This window comes from Drosophila ananassae, chromosome XL (assembly GCF_017639315.1).
Source record: "Drosophila ananassae strain 14024-0371.13 chromosome XL, ASM1763931v2, whole genome shotgun sequence".
Taxonomy (NCBI): domain Eukaryota; kingdom Metazoa; phylum Arthropoda; class Insecta; order Diptera; family Drosophilidae; genus Drosophila; species Drosophila ananassae.
Genome location: NC_057931.1, coordinates 4577828 through 4590875, shown reverse-complemented (window position 1 = coordinate 4590875; position 13048 = coordinate 4577828). Strand labels below are relative to the sequence as shown.

The window sequence follows — 13048 nt, the reverse complement described above, 5'->3', positions numbered from 1 at the left end:
AATAGTGAAGTTTTAAAGATTATAACTCGGAAAGTATTGCTTCAATACATCTGAAACTTGGGGATTATGTTTTAGAGGTATAGTAGGTCTATTATAACACATATCAGGTCAAGGGGTATACTAGTTATGTCTGAAATATCGAATAATCTTGAAATATTAGCCATAAAACACACTTTTTTGTGACAAACTCTTTTAAAGTGATAAGTAGGCAAGGTTTTCAGTTTATAACTCGGAAAGTTCAGCTCATATCCTTCTGAAACTTGAGGATTATGTTTTAGAGGTATAGTAGGTGTATCATATATCATATCAGGTCGAAATCTACACTAGGTACAAAGTTATGGCTGAAATGTGTTGAAATATTATTCAAAAAACACAATTTTTTGGGGAAAAACAAGGTTTTCAGTTTGTAACTCTGAAAGTATTGCTCCAATTGTTCTGAAACTTGGGAATAATATTCTAGGAGGGTAGTAGGTGAATCATATAACATATCATGAAGAAATCTACACAAATTAAAGAGATCTGACTAAAATATCTCTAAATCTGGTCCAAAAAACACTTTTTTTTAAGAAAAAGGCTCTTAAAAGTCTAAACTTACAAAGTAATTAGTCCTAGACTCTAAAGAAAGCTAGTATTTTTCAGTTTTTAATCCAAAAAGTCTAATTTCCATCCATCTTAAACTCCATAACCCATTTTTTGGGATAAAAGTCCACCTATCATGACTAATTTCCCTCCATTTCGATTGATTTGCGACAGGATGCTGGCTCATAAAAGCTTAGATATTTGGGAATTAGTTGCCCTCGACTAGTATATCACTTGCTGAGGGGCCTAACTTGATATCTAGACGGGGTCTGGTATCTGGCCTTTGGTATCTAATCTAATCGCTGGGCTTTCAGGTCCCTGCCTGGTCTGCTGTCGTCTCTTATGTCCACATTGTTGGAATTGTCAGCATTTGTGGCAAAAAAAACACACATTCTCTAGACAAACGGACAAGCGGACAGAGGGACAAGCGGACAGACGGACAAGCGGACAGACGGACAGAGCAATCTCCCTCTAAATAAATGAAAATGAAAATGTGTAGTATTATTGTTTGAAAATGTAAATGTAAATGGGTATTTGGAAATTGGGTTTTATTTTTTGTTTAATTGTTTGTTGATTGAACAAAAGTGTGTATGTGTGTGTGTGAGTGTGTGTTTGTTGTGTGTGTGTATTGGAGTGTGTATTGGCTTTCACTGCACTTTCTAACTAACTAGCCAACTGGTGCTTCCAACCTGTCACCTGTTGCTTCAAATGCCATTTTATTCACAATTCTTAAACAAAAAAATATCAAAAATCAATAACAATTTGTTGTCAAGGGGGGGTTGTCATTATTTAATTCATTTTAAATGGAAATAATAAAAGTCATAGGTCATAAGTTTAAAAACTCTTTTAGAAAAAAGTACTTCCTGTTACTGGGAATTGCAATCATTTTGCAAAAGGACTCAGGACATGTGTCAGGGGACAGGTCCAGGATATCACTCACAAAGCAATTGAAGTGGATGAGTGGGTGGGTGGTTGGGTGGTTGGTTTATTTTAAACAAGAGCAGTTCCGATTCCGATTCCTATTCCGATTGCAATTTCTTGGAATGATTTGCGTCCGTTTGTGGTTGATATTCTGCCAGGATATGGCAGGATGGCTACCAGGAATTGCCTTCAGTTTCCAGTCCAGTCCAAGTCCAGTCCACCCTCTCGACTGACCCTGACCTTAGGGAGAGCGAAGCTGGGCAAGTGGGGGAGTGGAGGCGTTAAAAGTCAAGCGGTTAAAGGGCACAAAAAGTGCTCTTAATTGGCCAGGAACAGATGCTTTTATTTCTTTACTGACTCGCCACCCCTTTGCCTCCCCCTTGCCCTTTATTAGTTGAAAATTATTTAATTGAAACGACCGATTACCAGATAGGGCCCCGGCACTCTCAAAGCAAAACACTATAGACTATAGGCTCTGGGCTATAGTATTTTATTTTAAGAAAAATATTCCAGTAGTTTCTAGTAATTTATGGTCAAAGTTTAAGCTTCCCTGGTTAGTTAGTTGGTTTTAGGAGTTAGTTACTGTACTAGTTAGTTAAATGTCACTTGCGGGTTGAAAAAGTTATAGATTTTAACTGAAATACGGTTTAAATGTTTGTTTTTTAGAGTTTAAGCATTGTTTTAAGTATTATTTGGTATTAACTAGTACTATTTAGTATTTTATGGTATTATTTAAATAGTATTTGTTTTAATTTCCAACTCTATAACTCAGATACTCGATCTAAACCACAACTATAAGCCTATAGAAGACCTTTAAGCTCTATAATCTCATAGAACCACCCACTTTAAGGCCCCAATTTATCGATAACTTATCGAAACTATCACTTTTTTATCTCAACACTTAATTTAAAGCCCTTTTCAACTGTATAACTTAGATACTCTCTCTCTAAACCACAACTATAAGCCTCTACAAGCCCTCTAATCCCCATAATCTCTTAGAACCACCCACTTTTAATCCCCAATTTATCGATAACTTATCGAAACTATCACTTTTCATCGCTTAACTCTTAATTTATAGCCCTTTTCAACTCTTATTCCATTCAAATACAAAGCAGTTTAGTTTTGAAGAGGCAAGACTCGCCCTTAAAAGGCATTTAAGGCCTACGACCTAAGACCTTTGGTCTAAAACATCAATAAAAAATAATAACTCGGAATTTTAGAGCACTGGCCCTTTAGGTCATCGGAAAGTGGGTAGTTGAAAGATGATTCGAGTGGTGTTTTTGAGTGAAATCGTTGGTGCGGTTTTGAAACTATACCACCTCTATGGGATGGGTAGGTGGGCTTATGGTCACGTATGAGATGGCGCTTTCCCTCCCCCAGCCCTCCCAGGTGGTACTTTAATGTCAACTCTTGATTGTGGGCTTCTTTAAACGGCTTTGTTTGCTTTGTTTTGTTGCCTTATGGCTTTTGGCCATTGGCTTTGGCTTTTCACTTACACAATTGCCATTATGCACTTTTGCTTTCCAACCGATTTCATTTTCATATCGCACATTGTCGCTTTTGAACTATACAGTCTATGTCATAATTGTTCACCCAATCGAGGTGGTACGAGGTGGCTCTTCAGTCTACAGTCTTCAGTCTACATAGATATGTACATAGGTTAACTTTCATTCTTTCTTTCATGCTTCTCTGGCTCTTCTCTGGCTTTCTTCTGTAGCTTCAGACTATCTGAAGCGTGTCTATTGGCCAGTTATTGTGTCTTTAATTCATAAACTTTTTTTTTATCTATTTTCTGTATGATAATAGCACGCCCCTTCTCATTTTCTTTCTTTTTTGAAAAAGATTTCATTCATTGTGGCTTGAAAGTGAAAGATTCATTCAGAATTGATGAGAAATCCAATTAATTGGCGGGTATTCACCTCCAATCACCGCTTAACCGTTTCATTATTACTACGATTTTGACTTTTGGTGCTTGAAATTATTAATTTTTTATTAAAACAATGAGATTTCTTAAAAAATTATCAGCGAAAGGGGTTCGAGATTATCAAGAAATGAGTTAAGATGGAAGTATTTTAGTTAAAGATGTTGGGAAAGATATTTTATCTTCTTTTTTTTTGAGATTTATCTTATCTTTCTGTTTAAAAGATATTTTCTTAAGGTATTTACTTAATTATTTATTTAAAATTTAGAAGCTTCATGTAGATTAAAGTTTAAATGGTAAAAAGCTTTAAATAATATGTCAAAAATATGAAATATATATTTTTTTTAAATTTTTTTTGTGATAGTATCCTTTAAATGGTTTTTTAAAGTTAAGAAACAGCTATAAATTTCTTAAAGAAAACTAATATTTTCTAGGAAAATAGTACAAGATTCTTGCAACTATAAATACAAATTAGTTTTGAAGAATATTTTTAAAGAAATCTTAAGGAAACATTTAAGAAATCTTAAAAAATTAACTCTGGTTCTTGAAATTTCAAAAATAAGCACAGAATTCTACAAGAAAAGTAGATTTGTTTTTTCAAAACTTCCTTTTCCTACTTTCTTCTTTAATTTTCTTTGTTTAATTTTTAATTTTATTTTTAATTTCTTTGTATTTTCTATTTTTATAAATTATAACAACTAATAAAAACTTAAACCATAAAAGTGAAACATTTTCTTCAAAAAACCTGAAAACTTTTCTTTTCAAAAGGTGGCCCTTATTTTTTGTAATTTATTATTATTTTTTTTTCGAGTTGTGGATGACGTTGTTGTGCCCCTTGCCTCCCCCTCCCCCTCCCCCTTCTCCACTTTACACCCACAATTGTGTCACCGTCACACACACACACACACACACACACACTTACACACAAAACACACTCATAAAAATTCCCAAGTCACAACAACAAGAAAGTCGTCATCGGGGCTGTCACCATTATAGCGTCATACCGTGGAGTGGGAGTGGGCTTTAGCTATACGGTTATGTACTATACTGTAGACTCCATAGGCCTGGGCAGGGGCAGGGGCATGGGCATTCAAATACGCCCTGAATACCCCTTCTGCAGAGAGAGAAAATATTTAAAAAAATATATAAATAAATCTTATAGACTATGTTATATCATAATTATCCTAAATATCCTATATATTCATGGCATATTATTATATATACATATTATAAAGAACATTATTATTTATAGATTTTTCTTATAAATTATAGACTTTTTCTTAGCTTTTTCCCAAACTATCCTTGAAGAAGCCATAAAAAGAACATTTTTAGATCAAATCTTGTAAACTAAATGCCCTTGATTTATAGATCTTGAAGAGAAGATAGAACTTTATTTTTTTGAGTGCATTTTTAATATATAAATGAATAATAAATAATAAATAAAATAAAATAAAATAAAAAGTAAATTCGTTTTTTTGTAAATGCTGCGTTGAAAGTTTTTCTTGCTTTTCTTATTTTTTTTTTCTTCTGTGCCATTTAGTACCTTTTTGTTTTCTGTGTGTATTTTTTGTTTGTTTCTTGTTTTTTTTTGTTGTTGTTTTTTTTTTGTTTTGTTTTTTGTTTTTTGTTTGCAGCGAATTATTAATTATGAGGACGGACTCGCTCAAAAGTTATCTAACCGTTGCCGGGAACGGTCGGGCCTTTTATTTTCCGGACATCTTTAATGTTTTCTTCCAAATAATATTATTTCTTATTATTGTTTTTTGTTTCTTTTGTGTAAAAGAGAGAGAGAGAGAGAGATAGTGTGAGAGAGTGTCAGACAGAGAGGTGAAAAGTTAAATAATAAAAAGACAATGGCTTAAGAAAATTAGCCAAGAATTGTGAGTGAAAATAAATGGAAAAAAATAGTAAAAATAAAAGAAAAAGTAAAATAAAACAAACAAATAAATAAAGATAAGAAAGAGAAGAAAGAGAGGCAGAAAAGCTAAGAAAAGCGACAATATTCTCGAGTGAGTAATCGACACAAATTATAAACACAATGATGTATAATTCAACAATTCATTGGCACTGTATTCTGAGAGGGGTGAATGGGGGGCGGTAGGGGGGCCTGGGGGGCCTGGGGGGGCCAAGGGCGGTCGAGAAATACAAAATACTTGCCCGATGACAGCACCTGCGCGTGACGTCATCGTCCGCCCACCGGTGGGCAAGGTCAGAGCCAAAATAAAGCCAAAAAGGCAAACCCAAAGGCAAAAAGCACAAAAGAGAAAAAAACAAAAACAAAGAAGAGTCCTAAGCCAAAAGGAGTTCCCAAAACAGAAAAGCCCGCGCCCTTAAACACTGGAAAAAATAAGGTGTTATTTATTATTTATTATTTATTATATTTATGGCAAGAAATCACTTATTTTCAAATAATATCAAAGCCCTTAAAAGCCCTATAAATCTACACAGAAAGAAATGATTGTTATGAGTTTTTATTATCAGTTTAATTAAGTAATCTACTTGAAATATAAATAAAATAAAACAAAAGCCCCATAAGATTACCAATTTTGGTAATTTTCAAAATTCAAATTAACATTTTCACGGTTGAACGGCCAACAGATGTTAAAATAATGTTAAAGGGGTAATGTTAAACTGTTATTTACAGTGAGGTTCCAAAACTAGGAGCAGGTATTACTTAATTTTTTGATTTATTTTATTTTTTTCTTATATTTAGTTTTTAATTTATTATTTGACTTAAAAGAACTTTAAATTATAGATTTTTTATATATTTTTTACTTTTATTTTCTATTTAAAGCTTAAAAATCATGGTCTTAAAATTTAGAAGCTTGTTTTAAATTAAAAAAAAAATACAGATAACCCTTAAAATACATTTTAAATCAAAATAATCTACAAAAATCACCTTTATTTACTTAAAACTATTACTTAACTATTACTATTCTATTACTGAAACTATTATTTAACTTTGAAACTATTTTTTAATGAAAAATTATCACCTCCTAGTTGTATCTTGTTTATTTTTTATTTCTTTTCCGTCAGATTATGTCATTTAGTTGCCATTTTTTATGGCCCTGCTCGATGTGGAGCAAATGACATTATTTTTGTTTTGTTTTTTTGATGGGAATGTGTGATGAGATACCCCCTTTTCTGTGGCCCTCTCTCCGCCCCTGGGGCTGCGTGTGTGCTATTTTTTTTTTTGTGTTCAGGAACTATTGCGATCGCGATCGCGGCAGTTAGAAAGCATAGCATTCCAAAAGTTAAAAAAAAAAATAAAAAAAAATAAAGTATTCCTCAGCTCTTGTTTTATTTATTTTTTACTATTTTTTTTTGTTGTTTTCCATGTGTGCTCATTCATTCAACATTTCACATTTTGTTTTCGTTTTTTTCGCATTTTTTTGTTACTTTTTTCTTGGCTCTCCTCTCGCTAATAGGCTTACTCCCCACCACTCCCCTCCAAGCTGGTTAAAGCCAGCGTCTTGCCAACAAATATTGGCCAAGTTGCTGCGATTCCCGAGGACTTTGCATACACGACCCACCAGAGACAGTTTTTTATGAACGATCTTCATTATCGCCAGCGGATCGCCGATCGCCACTCGATCGGGTCGGGTGTGTGCCAATTACCAATTTTGTGTCATCTCCGCCCAACCGGTCCGCCCCGCCCTCCACCGCCCCACTCTCAAATATTTGACAGCCGCTTTAAATCCGCGTAGCCCAGTTAAGCTACAGTGGAGCCTCCTTCAGGGGTACCTTCGTGGCATTTAAGGTTTTTCAAGAAAAATATATACCTTTGTGGGAGGAGTCTCCCCATAAAATTTTGAAAAAAATTTAAAAAATATTTCGTGTCAGGATTTTGATGCAGAATGATAAGGAATCGGTCCAGAAATCGTTTAAGGTATTCCGCTTAAGGATCGGATGAGAATCGGCTGAGATATAGCTATGACTCTGGGCCATATACGGAAATCCCGCATTTCACAAGGAGTCTCCCCATAAAATTTTGAAAAAAATTTAAGAAATATTTCGTGTCAGGATTTTGATGCAGAATGATGGGGAATCGGTCCAGAAATCGTTTAAGGTATTCCGCTCAAGGATCGGATGAGAATCGGCTGAGATATAGCTATGACTCTGGGCCATATACGGAAATCCCGCATTTCACAAGGGGCCTGCCCATAAAATTTTGAAAAAAATTTAAAAAATATTTCGTGTCAGGATTTTGATGCAGAATGATGGGGAATCGGTCCAGAAATCGTTTAAGGTATTCCGCTCAAGGATCGGATGAGAATCGGCTGAGATATAGCTATGACTCTGGGCCATATACGGAAATCCCGCATTTCACAAGGGGTCTGCCCATAAAATTTTGAAAAAAATTTAAAAAATATTTCGTGTCAGGATTTTGATGCAGAATGATGGGGAATCGGTCCAGAAATCGTTTAAGGTATTCCGCTCAAGGATCGGATGAGAATCGGCTGAGATATAGCTATGACTCTGGGCCATATACGGAAATCCCGCATTTCACAAGGGGTCTGCCCATAAAATTTTGAAAAAAATTTAAAAAATATTTCATGTCAGGATTTTGATGCAAAATGATGGGGAATCGGTCCAGAAATAGTTTAAGATACTCCGCTTAAAGATCGGATAAGAATTGGCTGAGATATAGCTATGACTCTGGGCCATATACGGAAATCCCGCATTTCACAAGGGGTCTCCCCCGAAAATTTTGAAAAAAATTGAAAAAATATTTTGTATCCACATTTTGATGCAGAACCATGCGGAATCCGACCACAAGTCGTTTGAGGTATTCCTTTTGAGAATCTGACGAGAACTGTGGAAGATATAGCCACCACAGTGCATCCTAGCGAGGCTCCCCTGTACTTCTCAAGATCTTCTTTATTTTTTATATTTTTTTGCATTTTTTTTGGCTAGAACCAGAACTGAAATCAGCTCTTGATCGACTCCCCACGACTCGTCCAACCCGCTCAGTGGCTCCGAAATCGGTTAGTCTGGGCCAGGTCCAGGTCTCTGATGGGTGGCTCTGATGGCCTGGTCTGGTCTGGGCTTGGAGTTCTGGTGGCTCCGGCGGCTACTCCGTTGCCTGATCCAATTTCCCAATCATGCAAAGTGGCTGGTGGCTTTCGATATCGGGTTTGGGTTTCTATTTTTCGAATTTGGGTCTGGGGCGAGTGGCAGTACCAGTACCAGTACCAGTACCAGTTCCAGTTCGAGTGCTTGGCATTTCTCAGTTCTGCGGCTAGTGGGCCAAATTAATTGGGTGAACGTGACGATCTAAGGCTCCTTTTTGTGGCAGAAAGGGGCTAGGGGGTCAGGGGCCAGGAGGAATGTAATTGGAATCCCCAGAGGCGACCCCAAAATCCCCCCTCCAGAAAAAGAGAAAGAAAAGTGCATTTCTGGCCAGAAGTGCACTTCATTATTGGTTTTCTCTTATTTCTTTTATTGGAAATATAGGAATATGACTATTTTATGGGGTTTCTGATAAGATTTTGGCTTCCGCTTGGTGGCTTTCGGTCTTTATGGGGATTTAATCTGGTAGTAATGGTATTAAAATGGGACTAAGATGGCATGGGGGCTGGATAAGATAATAGAGTTCCTGTTTTTAATCTTAAAATCTAATAATTATTATTACTATTTCATTATAATGAATATGAGGGGGTTTAAGATTTATCTAATAATATTTATAATAATTACTTAAATCTAATTATTATTATTATTATTTCATTATAATGTCTCAGATAAGATAAAATATCTTAGATAAGTTTCCATTTCGGAACTAAAGTAAAGCCCATAGTATCTCTATCTTTATTACTTTATTTATATTCTTGTTTTTGGATACTAGAAGTACTACTCTATCTCTAATAACATTCTATTTAATAAATAAGAAATTAAAATGGAAATCAATTAAAAGACAATTGCTGATAAGGCCAATGACCTTGATATGCCGGCCGGTGCTCCTCTGGAATGACCTTAGCCCCCCGCTCTCTCTCTCTCTCTGTCTCTCTTAATGGCTTTTCCTTTGTTTTTGTTCTCCTTTTTGGATCATAAAAGATATATACTGTGGATATACTATATAGGACAGGTAGTGGGATTTGTTTTTTGTGCAATTTTTACGCTTTTGTATTTAATTTTGGCGACGCCTTCGATTTTCGCCCATTTGCGCAGCAGCTCGGTGGCACGGCAGCATTTTCAAGGCAACTCACGAATCACGAATCAAGAGCACGAGACACGAGTCACGAGCGCCGCCACTTGCAAATTGAAGAAATCCGCCCAGACCCCCCTTTAGTTAAGTGCCTGCCCCCGAACCTCGTTAACCCCCTTATTATTATTTATTTATTATCTTTTTTTCTCTCTCTTTCTCTTCGCCGCTCATTCAGGTGTGCCAGCTGATTGATAATTGAGGGAGATTGGGTGGATTGGGAGAGTGGAGACTGGGAGAGTCCCGGAGAGAGAGAGCGTGTGTGGGGGAGAGCAGCATCCCAGGCGAAAGAGAGCCTGGGGAGCCACATACCGTTCGGCTATCACTAAATTGTACATTTTTCTATTGCCTCTTTTTTCGATGCACTGAGAGATATTTTGGAGGGCGGTTTTGGAAGGCTTAAAATAATAATTTCAATATAATTTGATAAGAAATTATACAGAAATTTATATTATTTAATGGCCTTAAAGTTAAATGTAGTATCAAGTTTCTTATGAAAAATATAAATTTTCAAAAACATTTCTTGAAACTTTTTGATAAAAATATAACATTTTATATAAATTCTTAGAAAATGTTTTATAAAAAATATTTAAAAATTCTTCAATTTGTATTTTTTTTTAAACAAAGTTCTTAGAATTGGAATCTTGGCTTGAAATCTTAAAGAAACTTTTTCAAAATCTTCTATATTCTTCGAATTATAAAATAATTTATAAAGTTTTCCAAATAACTCATAAATAATTCTTTAAAAAAAGATAAACCTTTAAAAGTTTTTAATTTTTGAATAAATTATGAATAAATAAAATAAACCTAAAATAAATAATAAATTATGATGTTTTAATAATTTCTTCAAATATTTCAAAATAAAGATAAGTCTTTATAGTTTTTTCGAGTGCAGCTGAAGAAAAAAAAAGCAAAGAGAGAGGTAGAGGTAGAGTCTCCCTCTCCTTTGCCATCTCCCTCCTGGGAGAGCCAGGTGAGCAAGTGCCATTGGATGCTCAATAGCAGCTTACTGTTGTTGTTGTTGTTGTAATTGTTGATGGTGATATTGCTTGGTTAGAGTGTTGTTGTTGTTGTTGTTGTAGCTCCTGTTGCTGCTTGTGTTGCTTCTCTTGTTGTTGTTTTTGGAGACTTTGGCGCTAGTTGCTAATGTGTTGCCATTGCCGTTGGCCGGTCGGTGGCCGCCGCCGTCGTTGTTGGTTTGGATGTTAGCGGGTCGTCGCTGTTAGCCTTCTCTCGGCCAGTCAGCCAGCTAGCCAGCTAGTTCGTTTGCCGTTTTGCGGATTTTCATAGTTCAGTGCGCTTTCCAGTCGACAACGCGACACCGTCAGCAGCCGCCATAATCTCTAATATAATAGATATAGCATCTCCTCTCTCTCTGCGGATCCGAGCCATCCGAGCATCCCCGTCTAAATATAATCATTTTTATTTGTGATTTATTTAATCAACATCTCTCAGCACCCACAGAGATTGCGGGGGCGACCTGCCACCATCCATTGAATGGAAAAAAGAAATATAGATAGAAAATCTGGTGGAAATTGCTCTTGAAAGCGAAAGAAATTGCACACAGAAAGTGCAACAAAGTGCGGTTATTGGTTATCGGTTATCGGTAAATTGATTAAATCAGTAGTGCACTTGACGTTGCAAGAGACAGCCCGTTCGGTCTGGCCCTCGTCCTGGCCTGGCCCTCCGGAAACCGGAAACAGCACTTGATGGTGGCAGTGTGAAGGGTGTCTCCTCCTCCTCCTCCTCCTCCTCTAACCTTTAACAGTTTTCCCATAAAAATTATCGCACTTCGGGGTGAAAAACAGGAAAAGGCAATTAAAAAAACAACCTCCTTTGATGTGTTATCGATGGAAAAATCAAATCAATCATCGAAAAGTAATCGAAATGTGCCTTGAAATCAATCCTAGTTATTAATTATTTTTATTTTATCAGTGATTATGATACTTTTGTTTGAAGAAAATCTTCCTATCGGTAGTTATCGGTTATCGGTAGTTATCAAAATTATAAAAAATCATCGAAAAATAATCGAAAAAGGCCTTTATACCTCTAACAATTGTGTTTTAATAGTTTATTGTTGAAGTATAACATCTTATATCACTGATTTTAACAAGTTTCCAAAACAAAAACCCCCTAAATCTTATCGGAAGCTATCGAATCCCTAAAAATCATCAAAAATTAATCGAAAAAAGCTCTCATACTCCCCAAAAATGTGTTGTAATTGATATATAACATATTTTATCACTGATTTTAACAACTATTTCTGTAAATAACCCCCCCCCCCCCCCAAATGTTATCGGAAGTTATCTAAACTGCCAAATCATGAAAAAAACAATCGAATACTGCCCCAAAAGTGTTGCAATTGATGATCGCCAAAGAAAGTCAACAGAAAACGTGAATATTAATGATATATATTTTATCGGCGAATGCAATAGTGTTATGTTATCGAAGGTTTTGTTTCCAATTCGTGTTTGAAGAAGCCACTTACGGAGTGGCGTTTTGGTGCGTGTGTTGTTTTCGTTTTTCGTTTTCATTTTTGTTATTTTGTTTTGATTTCTTCAAAACAAAAAAAAAATAGTGAAAAAAATAGTAGTGGTAATATTATGCAATGCCGGAGTTTGATGAATCTTTTCTGAGAGATTGTGCGCTGGCGGAGCGATGGGGTTTCTACTCCTATACCCTCAAGCCGACGCCACCAACGTCCAGCCATGATGATGACGATCATCATCATCATCAGAGGCATCATCTTGGAAAAAAACAACGACAATCATGGTCGCCTCGAGATACCAACAACAACACTAATAGCAACACTAGCAACTCTGGCAACACGTTGCATAGCATTAAATTCCATAGACGTCGAAAATATAAAAAGCTGCCACGATTGGCATCGCTATCAACGCCACTGATACCACAAGAGATGGATGTGGATGTGGATGCCACTGGCAGGGAGACGTCACTGCCCAGCACACCTGTGCCGCTCAAGAATGCGGTGTGCCGTAAGTGAAAGCCAAACGCCCAAAAGGCATTTCGGAATCTCCACCAGACCGGGCCCAGCTCTGCCCAGCCCCCCTTGAGGCCACTAGCCACTAGACCTAGGCACTTGCCACTTTAAAGTTACACCTCAAAAATAGCAAAAATATAATAAACAATAATAATATAGACCCTCTGATACTCAGTACTTGCTTTTCGACACTTTCTTTTCTTTTATTTTCTCTGAAAGTTACTCTAAAAGTCACTTCTTTAAAGCCTAAACTTTAAAACTTAAAATAAACTTAAATCCTATACCTGTTAATGATATATGTATACTCTACAAGTCCCAGGTAATACCCAGGTAACACCTGGATAAAGAAAAACAAAAACAATAAACTACCAACAACAAACAATTTAAAAAAAAGTGCAATAAACAAATAGTTTTCTGCGCTTGA

General features: G+C 36.0%; 1 protein-coding gene across 13 annotated transcripts in view; it reads left to right on the top strand.

The window, feature by feature from the left end:
- LOC6503529 (guanine nucleotide-releasing factor 2) overlaps nt 1–13048 on the top strand; it is a 28152-nt gene that overhangs the window by 5607 nt on the left and 9497 nt on the right. For 3 of the 13 annotated variants that reach the window (XM_014905488.3, XM_032452846.2, XM_032452848.2), the window contains exon 1: nt 10835–12619. The exons of 2 other annotated variants lie outside the window; for them this stretch is intronic. In XM_014905488.3, the coding sequence (XP_014760974.1) occupies nt 12232–12619 (388 nt within the window). In that variant the 5' untranslated portion in view covers nt 10835–12231. Of the gene's footprint in view, nt 1–10810; nt 12620–13048 lie in introns of those variants that run through there. 8 more of the 13 variants (XR_004310399.2, XM_044716747.1, XM_032452845.2 and 5 more) reach the window with 8 other exon arrangements.